Genomic DNA, 10,488 nt, shown 5'->3' with positions numbered 1-10,488 from the left:
AAAAAAAAAAAAAAAAAATAGAAAAAAAGAGACAAAGTATTATAGCAGTTTAATTCTTGTGAATAGCTAAATATTTGGCAATTTTAAAGAGCAGCTTTCCTAGGTAGTGAAATAATGCTACATGTATTATGAGATGACTTGCTTCAGAGTATAAGATAGGTTAATTTTAGTTTTCTAAATTAGCCCATTTTTGTTAACCATTTTGTAGCAGTGAAATTATTTATTTTTTTTAAAGAACACTTATATCATATGTATGTGCCTAGCACTATTCTAAACCTCTTATAAATATTAACTCATTTAATTTTCCTAACAACTCAGAGGTAGGATTTGTGAGTCTCCTCACATTTTGCAGATGAGGAAACTGAGGGATAGAAGTTAAATAATCCACTTATCACTAGCTGTTCTGGCCAGAGCTGGAATTTGAGTTAGATAATTTGAGTTAGATAATTTGACTTCAAAGTAGGAGCCCTTCCCCACTATGTCATGTTGCTGCACTGGTTTATAATAATGAAATGAGTTAGAGAATTAATACACTACTCTTGGTACTCAACAGTAAGCCAAAAATATAATATGTTGCTAATATTCTTCATTATGTTCAGAAAGATGATTGTTCATTTTTTTCTTCTTTTCTTTCAAAAAAAAAAAAACTTTGGAGCTCAGTGTATTCAGTATATAAACTATATCTTTTTAAACAAAATGTTTTCCAATTGTTGTAACCCCCTTTTAATATGCTCAAAATAATTCATCAACTTTCTAAGTAAGTTCTTTTATGGATTCTGGACCAGCATACTTTACCTGTTACTTGAGGGATTGTTCATTAATTTAGCAAGCATTTATTGAACACCTAATATATGCTAGAGTGATATCCTAATATCTTTTCACCTTAAGTAATACCTTAAGATGTTTAGCTACTAGAGTTTGCTTGGGAAAATGCTGCCTGCCTCTGCAGTAAGATTGCAAAGCATGGCAGGCCGTACATATTGACCCAGTGCCATTTGAACACTACATACCAATGCAGACAGCTGTTTGTCCCCTCTGCTTCTTAGAACTCATTTGTTCATCATTCAGCAAACGTTTGAGTACTATCATGTGCCAGGGATTATGCTAGGCACCATTATTAGTTGTTCTGGAACTTAATGCTTCTTTGGCACTATTCACAAATGCCTGCTTAACTGGTAGTAAGATCTTATCTTTAAAACATGCATGTCCTTAGCCTATTGGAAAACAACCAGATTGAGAAATAAAGAAGAGTTTGAGCATTAGGGAAAATATCTCTAAATCTCATGTACTGTGCTCCATGGGTAATACTATTGGCTTGATAAAATTATTGATTTATTGAGCTGGTAACACCCTCATCCCTGTAACTCCGTGAATCTCAGTTCTTGTAGTGTAACAGTCTCTTTAATTACCTGAAGCGCTGAAGGGAAGGGCCTGCAGCTGGCCTTTGTGGTTGTATCATGTGTACCTAAGATTGCCTGCCCCTTGAGAAGGAAGGAGATAGGCTTCCTTGAGCTGCTACTTTGACATAAGGGTGAGGGGATTTGGGACTGTTCTGCTTACCTTCCTCTTAGCTTAGCTTGCCCAAAGATGGCCACTTTTCTTGAGGCCCTACATTATTTGTTTTTATTTTTTTGAGAGGACTGGCAGTTTCTAATTGAGAGGGTTACAGTTTCTTAAAACCAATCTACTCCACATTTCCATTTAGAATTTAAAATAATTTGTGTAGATACTTCAAGAAGGTGGACCATAACTTCCCTCTCCTTAATGTAGGCTGTGCATAGTGACTGTCTTCCAAAGAGCATAGTTTAGAAATAGGGAAAAAAGAATCACTTTAGAGCAGAATAAACCTGACAAGCACTACTTCAGCTTGGTGATCTAGAGTGATAAGGCTTGTTGATAGTTGATACCTTTGATGTGATGTGGTGAAATGGCACTTTTATAAGAAAAACATCAGACATATTCCAACTGAGGGACATCCCACAAAAAGTCCAATTAGTATTCCTCAGAACTATCAGTCTCATCAAAAACAAGAAAAATCTGGGAAACTGTCACAGCCAAAGGGAGCCTATGAAAACATGGCAACTAAATGTAACGTGGTATTCTGGAGGAGAGAAGGAACATAAAATAAAACTAGTGAAGTGTGGACTTGAGTTAATATCAGTGTGTTACCATTGGTTTATTGATTGCATAATAACAACTGTATCATGCTAATATAAACTGTGGGATATATGGGAACTCTGTGCTAGCTTTGGCAATTTTCTATAAATCTGAAATTGTTCTAAAATAAAAAGTTTATTTAAAAGCAACAACAAAAATTAATCTACGGACACTTGGCTAGTTGATAGTCGACCCTTTCATTAATTTTGACTTGGGACTATTTGCATTGTTTCTCTACAACTTAAACCAAGCATAAATCAAGAGTAGACTTTGCTGTAATTGATTTTAACAAAATATTAAGTTGAATCTTATGTTCTTTTAAAGCATATTAAAGTAGGAAAGTATATTTTAGAATAATTTTTGTCGAGGTCAGTCTTATTTTAAGTTTACTTAGCGGGAAAGACTTTTTAAGGTGAACGGTAATAATTTTGAATTTGCAAAAATTGTTTTGTGTGAGAGTGAGGTAGGGGATAGGTTTGGAAGGGGGCCTGTTGTAAATGTTCAGAGGAAAGATAATGGCAGCCTATCTGTGGGTTGGAGGTCATGGGTAAGAATAGTTCCAGTTTTAAAAAGGAGAATCGAGGACAATTTGAATGTGGGAGTAAAAAGGAAGGAAAGAGTTGAAACACTAGAATGATTCCTAGGTTTCTAAGTAGGATGGCTGATTAAATGATAATAAGGGTAACCAAGATCAAGATACAGGAGGATCAAGATACATTGGGAAAGAGAAGGGGGGAAAAGAGAGATTTGTACTATGTTGGTTTGGTTATAGTGCATAGTTAGAGTTATCATCAGAGTGTACTGAAGAATTTCAGACCCTATACTAGAACATTTTTACATAATTTTCCTTAATTCTTACAGCAACCTTATGGTACTTTTATAAACAATATATGGAAATTTTGGTATTAGATATGAATTATGACCATTTGTTGCAGTTCAGAGGTATGAGGTAGAGATGCCATGGACGAGAATGCAAAGTTAGGGTTCACAGGTCCCAAGTGTTGGCCTTGGCTTTATAGGTGGTTGGACTTGGAATGAGTGACTAACATTAATTAAACTTGTAAGAGATTGATGTTTCAGTCAAAATGCCAAATTTTTGCTTATAGAAAGAAATATTGCCAAGTAAGTTACATATAGTACAGTACTCAAAACATCTAATCTGTAAATTTTTTTTTCCCCTGGGGGGAGAAAATCTATGAAAAGCTAAGTTACAATTGGAAATTGATTGATGAGCAAGGCAATTGGTTGGATGATTTTAACCAATAGTGTCCTTAACTATGAGAATTTTCCATATACGTGATGTACTGATAATGGTGAAGGCATTCTACTAGACTACAAATTAGAAAACTGTGGTTGCCTCTCAGAAGACTTTCTCTGGGTAATTCTGAAGATACACTGACAAATACTTTTCTCATTCTTACAGTCTTCACATAAACCATTTTCTCTCTTTAAAACATTACTATTTTCCAGAGAAAGATAACCTAATTTTCATCTTTTTAATTATATTATAGTTTCATACTGTTGATTTAAATTTTAGCCCAGCTGGACTTCTGGATTTCCTCTTTTACAGATCTTTTTCTCTGATTATTTCCTGTATGTTTTATTTACTTAATTAACTGTTGCCTGATGTATTCCCCTCAGTTTCCAATTTAACATTGTTTCTATGGAGAGTCAGAAGTTTACCATTTCTATTTAAAATACCTTGCTAGTATTCTAATAATTCATTCAGTCAGTTTAAAAGAAAGCATTTGGATTAAATAATGCCATGTTCTCTGTAAATTTAATTTTTATGACATATTTCTTATTCTCTCACTTTTAGAGGAACAAAGGTAGTATTTTAATTATTATTTTTTTGGCTGGGGCTGGGTCTGAACCTGCCATCTCTGGTGTATGGGGTTGGTGCCCTATTCCTTTTCGCCACAGGTGCCACCCTTTTAATTATTATTTTATAGTATAATTTGCATCATTTTTGTAAGTAGGATTAATTAACAGAATAGATTTGTTCCTAGATGAAAACAAGTTATCTGAAATCTGAACTATGCATTTTTTAAAATTTTTTGCTAGAGCAGAGTTTCATTTTATTGCCCTCGGTAGAGTTCTGTGGCATCACTGCTCACAGCAACCTCTAACTCCTGGGCTTAGGTGATTCTCTTGCCTCAGCCTCCTGAGTAGCTGGAACTACAGGCACCCACCACAACGCTCGGCTATTTTTTTGTTGTAGTTTGGCCTGGGCCAGGTTTGAACCCACCACCCTCGGTATATGGGGCTGGTGCCCTACTCACTGAGCCACCGATGCCTCCCAGATCTGTGCATTTTGTTATTAGGACTTTATTTACTTTGGAGAAGGTGATCTGGAAGGGACTAGGATAATTTCTGTCAATTCTAGCTATAGCCTGGAATTGCTATCTTCCTTGTTTTGACAGTTCCGTTATGTGTATCCTACTGAGAGAGGAAAAAGCAAAACGACACAAAGTTAAGGTTAGCAGAGAGACAGTGGACTTCAAATAATACATATCTATTTCTATTTAAGTGCCTTAGTAACTTTCTGAGCCGTTGGCTCAAGCTGTCACCCTGGATATAGTGTCATGGCGACACAGCTCACAGCAACCTCAAAATCTAGGGCTTAAGTGATTCTCTTGCCTAAGCCTCCCAGGTAGCTGGGACTATAGGCACCTGCCACAACACCTGGCTATTTTTTTGTTGTTGCAGTTGTCATTGTTTTGCTGGCCCAGGCTGAGTTTGAACCTGTCAGCCTTGGTACATGTGGCTGGCGCCCTACCCACTGAGCTACAGGCACCTCCTGTCTCTCCTTCTGAGGGACTTTAGCTTTCTCTAGGTTGTTCACTCAGGAAATGCAAGGCCAAAACAAGTAAATGAAGACTCCCAGCAGCTTGCACCCAGAGGGAGAGGTGCTCCCCTTCCCCTATCCTTTCTTTGAGCTATTGGCCATGTAATGTGAGAGTGTACTTCTGAAACTAGAATGGGACAGTGGGACATGTGATTCCATAAACCAGCGTCTCAGGAATATCTCTTCAGTTAATGTGACTTTAAGAACAACTTGATGAGCCAGCCTGGTGGCTCACTCCTATAATCCTAGCACTTTGGGAGGTAAAGGCAGAACAACTGCTTGAAGCCAAGAGTTCAAGATGAGCCTGGGCAACATTGTGAGACCCTGTCTCTACAAAAAATTGAAAAAATTAGCCTGGTGGGTGGCTAGTGTCTGAAGTCACAGCTATTCAAGAGGCTGAGGCAGGAGGATTGTGTGAGCCCAGGAGTTGGAAGTTATAGTGAGCTGTGATTCTGCCATTATACTCCAGCCTGATCAGCAGAGAGAAACCTTACCTCAAAAACAAAGATAAAAACAAAATAAAGTGAAAAAAAAATAAACAACTTGATGAAGTTACCATGAACCACACCATATAATTACAACTTGTTCCATTGGTTTATTTTGAGTAAAAGGAATAAGGTGCAAATTAAAAAGATTTTTAATGCAGTAAACCCAAAGTATTGTCATAGTGTTTTGATTTGGGGGGAAATTTTTTTTTTTTTTTTGAAAGACCGGGTGCCATGGCTCACACTTGTAATCATAGCACTCTGGGAGGCTGAGTCAAATGTGGATTGCCTGAGCTCATGAGCACATGGGTTCGAGACCAGCCTGAGTGAGACTCCATTTCTAAAAATATCTGGGCATTGTGGTGGGCACCTGTAGTCCCAGTTACTTGGGAGGCTGAGGCAAGAGAATCTCTTGAACCCAAGAGTTTGAGGTTACTCTGAGCTATGATGCCATAGTACTCTGCGAAGGGTAACTGAGTGAGACTTTGTCTCAAAAAATAAATACATTTCAAATATTAAATTATAATTGCCATTTTGTATGCTTTGATGTAAACTGGATTTAGCAGTACTAAATGACATACATTAGATTTTTTTTTTTTTTGGCATTTTTTGGCTGGGGCTGGGTATCTAAATCATAACAGTTGTTCCAATTTTTTTTTGTTTTTGTAGTCAGTTGTTTCCTGACTGTCTTTCATTAATAGATACATGAACTATTGAAAGTGAACCTGAGAGATTCTACAAAGCCAAACTTGGTGTCCTCCTTAGTTTTTTTTTCTTTGTTTTTTCCCCTTTCTTCTTTGTAGTGCTACCCTTCTGTTTTCTTTCCATTCTAACTAGGGATACTTTGTTCATTTCTCAAAATACCGAAAGGCTATACATTCGAGATTTAGAAAAATTGAATTTTTGTCTCTAAGAGCATGATTTTATAAAAAATAAATATCTTCATTTGATTTCAGAAATTTCTTTTGAATATATTTTTCTAAAGAAAATATCAAATTATATAAATTAAAAGTGATACGAATTTAACTTTCAGTGCAATGCGTGTTTTACTATCTAAATTGCCACGCCCGTGGATTGTGGATGAGAAGAAAGATGATGGCTATACTGCCTTGCATCTGGCTGCCCTTAATAATCATGTGGAAGTGGCTGAACTGTTGGTGCATCAGGTAGGAAAAGCAGTTCAATAACTTTTTTTAATAATTTGAGAATATTACTATTCATCACCTGCCTTATAGGTTGCAGTATAATCCCATAATGATAAAACTTCAAATATAATGCCCATTTTGTCTTCTGCCTAACACTGGTTGTTACATGAAGAGGAATTTTGTGTGTGTGTGGGGGGGGGAGGAGAGAATGAGGATGGATCCCTCGGTTTCTAGTATATCCTCTGCATGTCTTCCTGGATTGGGCTGATGAAATGGGCGTCAACTAACAGGGATTCCTGAGAATTGCTGCCATTACTGTGGAAAAAAGCATCAACCACAGCACCAAGAACCATCCATGTCGATGGGGTGGCCAGGCAGGTATGGTGGCAGGCACCTGTAGGCTGAGGTGAGAGGAAATGCACTGAAGTTGCCATGAGTGGTGTGTGATTCCTGACTTCGTAAGTAGGTACCAGGTTATAAGATACACATCCCAAACTATAGATGTTTAAAGAAATAGTTTACAAGTTAAACTGCCTTCTCCCTCCATGCCAATTTAAGCCTGAACTATTAAAATTACTGCTCTGTTCATTATAATAATTTCCTTTTCATTCGAAGCCTAAGTAACTGAACTTTGCCACTATCATTCTACCTTGGTTATTGTTGCTTTACAGTAAGTTTTGACATCAGGGAGAGTAAATCTGCCAACTTTTTTGTTCTTAGAATTACTTTAATGTTCCAGAAACTTTCTATGTGAATTTTAGAATCAGCTTATTAGTTTTTGTTTATTGGTTGGTTGTTTGCTGTTATATATATTAGATTCATTCTTAAGTAGTTTTTCTGGGATGCTATTATAAATTGTATTTTTTTTTATTTCCAATTTCCAATTTTATGTTGCCAGTATATATAAATAAAATTCTTTTTTTGTATATTGCCCATGTATTTTATGACCTTTGTTAAACTTAATAATTCTAATAGCTTCTTTGTTGATTCCTTAGTATTTTCTATATATCGATCATACAGATTAAAAAATGCAGAATATATAAATAGAACCACACATGTATAGTCAGTTAATTTTTGGTAGCGGAACCAAAGTAATTTAATGCAGGGGAAAATACAGTTTTTCAAAAATGAGGCTGAGATAAGTAGATATACATACACCAAAAAACAAAAACCAACTCTCCCCAAAGTCCCTAAAACCTCCAAAACAAAAAGATCTTGACCTTTACTTGACACTTTATAGATACAAAAATTATATGGATCATAGACCTGAACCTAAAAACTTAATGCTTTAGAGGGGGAGAAAAAAAATCACCAAACACACATAGGAGTATATCTTTTGACTTAGAGGTAGGCAAAGATACTTATTCATAAAAGGATAAAAACCTAATAAATTAGACTTCATCAAAAATTAAACTTATGTTCATCAAAAGACATCATTAAGAAAATAAATAGGAAAGCCACACTAGGGAAAACATGTGTTTGACAGAGTACTGGTATCCTGAATATTTATAAGGAACTTCTATAATTTAATAATAAAAGGACAAATAGCCTTATTAAAATGGGCAAAAAAATTAAACATCCTCTTTCCAAAGGAGATACAGTTAACAAAAGCAAATGAAAGTTTCATCGGTCATTAGGGAAACAGAAATTAAACCAAAATGAGATACTGCCAATCGCCTGTTGGAATGGCTAGAATTTTTTTTTTTTTTTTTTTTTTTTTGAGACAGAGTCGTACTGTGTCGCCCTCGGTAGATTGTCGTGGCATCACAGCTCACAGCAACCTCAAACTCTTGGGCTTAAGCGATTCTCTTGCCTCAGCCTCCCACGTGGCTACAGGTGCCTGCCAAAACACCTGGCTGTTTTTTTGTTGTAGTTGTCATTGTTGCAGGTCCAGGCTGGGTTTGAACCTGCCAGCCCCAGTGTATGTGGCTGGTGCCCTAACCACTGAGCTATGGGTGACAAGCCTGGAATGGCTAGAATTCAACAGACAAAACCAAGTATTGGTTAGGATGTGGAGCAATGAGAATTCATATACATTGCTAGTGTTTTTTAATGCAGGCACTTTGAAAATCAGTTTGGTGGTTTCTTAACAAAGTTAAACATGTACTCACTATATGGCCTAGCTGTCCTGCTTCTCCATATGTAGCAAAAACTTCAGATACATTTGTATGGAAGTACTTGTGCTAAATATTTGTAGCAACTTTATAATAAACCCCACACTGGAAGCAAGCACTAATTCATCAACTAGTGCCTGTATAAACAAATTGTAATGCATACCTGTAAGGTAAATACTAGTTAGTAAATTCTAAGTGATGGAAAAGCTCAGGAAACATACAAAGAAAATCCTTCACTTTCATATTTATAAACAGACATGATGAAGAAAATTAGCTGAAATCACATACCTCACAACCACACTCCAAAAAACATAAATAATAAAAGCAAACCAGAAACTCCCACCTTCCAGAATACAGCATAGCATTACTATAGTTTTAGCTCTTCCTGATACCCAATGTAAGGGCACAGGTGAGGATCAAGAGTTGTAATCAGGGATTCTAAAGATCTAAGGTAAAAGTTACCTTTCAAATCTTTATCTCTTTTCTTAATTTCAATATTTTTGTAATTATTCCAGACATTGTGTCAGGCAGTTTTACATGTTATTTTTCTTAATCCCCAAATTAGCCCTGTGAAATTAGTTGTGCTGTCACCAATCTGGAGCTGAGGAAATAGGCATGAAGTGGTATAATGCTTGCTTAAAGTTGATGTAGCTTATAAATGAAGGAGCTTAACCATAGATCCCCTAATTTCAGTGTTGTTTTGCTCCTCAGTCCTTTTCCCCATTAGACACCAGCTGTGCTCATAAAGTCCTTTGCTTATCTAAGGATGCTGGATAAGACACTCCATTCCCTTTAATAACTGTTTTTATGTACTAATTAAGAATTGTCTTCTGTCTGACCTCAAGCAAAGTTTGCTTTCACTGAATGAGAAAGAGCTCAAATATACAGCAAGGGGAAGTGAACTTATCAGGTCATTAAAGTAAATTCAATACAAAGATAATAAAACTTTTTAGGAAATGTTTACAGTTCAAAAGAGTCGATTATCTCCATTGCTATATATTGGAAAAGAGGTTATGTTTGAACTCTGTTCTGTGCTTTGTCCTTTATTCTTAGAATGACTATAATAAAAATAATTTTTAAAAATGTGTTGTTCTACTTAAGAGAGTCTGTTACCCCATCTATTTTTCCCATTTTAGCAACTGTTACCTAATGTCACCACAGCTGAATGAGGAGAAAGTGGTAATAGTGTCCAGTGTTACTTATTCCTTATGAATAGTTACAGTTCTAGTATTTTCTGCTGTTGTCAGATTTTAACTATTTCTGTTCTTTTTATTCAGGGTAATGCAAACTTGGATATCCAGAATGTGAACCAACAAACTGCCCTACACCTCGCTGTTGAACGACAGCACACCCAGATTGTTAGGGTAAAGTATTTATTAACATAAATTTTAGCTTATTATTATTTTAACCAGACAAACTTTTTAGAATCTCTTTAGGTTGAAATATGATACCTTATTAGATTTCCCAAAATGCCATAATTAGGTATACAACTTAGGATTTTAGGCTGTTTTATATCAATTGGACAAAGAGTATTAATAGCAAAAACCTTTAGATTCTGTTATTGAGAGTCTTTATAATTTTGTTGCTACATTTGTGAATTCCTAGAATATTAAATGAGAAAATTTCAAACAAATATATTAGTTTTAAGAAGTATGTTCCCTTTTAATTTGTAAAATTAAGAGTAAATTACAAATTAAAAGCTTTGGCTGGACATTTGCTGTTACAAATTCCATAGAACC

At 35.8% G+C, this 10,488-nt stretch overlaps 1 protein-coding gene across 1 annotated transcript in view; it reads left to right on the top strand.

Annotated features, from left to right (window-relative positions):
- The window catches only part of MIB1 (mindbomb E3 ubiquitin protein ligase 1), a 117,056-nt gene that overhangs the window by 86,091 nt on the left and 20,477 nt on the right, over positions 1-10,488 (top strand). The window contains exons 13-14 of the mRNA XM_003784788.3: positions 6,524-6,656; positions 10,027-10,113. Coding sequence (XP_003784836.1) covers positions 6,524-6,656; positions 10,027-10,113 — 220 coding nt within the window. The remainder of the gene's footprint in view (positions 1-6,523; positions 6,657-10,026; positions 10,114-10,488) is intronic.

The sequence above is a fragment of the Otolemur garnettii genome, unplaced genomic scaffold (genome assembly GCF_000181295.1).
Source record: "Otolemur garnettii isolate 467f Iridium unplaced genomic scaffold, OtoGar3 scaffold00012, whole genome shotgun sequence".
Lineage (NCBI taxonomy): Eukaryota > Metazoa > Chordata > Mammalia > Primates > Galagidae > Otolemur > Otolemur garnettii.
The sequence above is the reverse complement of the archived record's forward strand: the minus strand, read 5'-3'. Positions and strand labels throughout refer to the sequence as shown.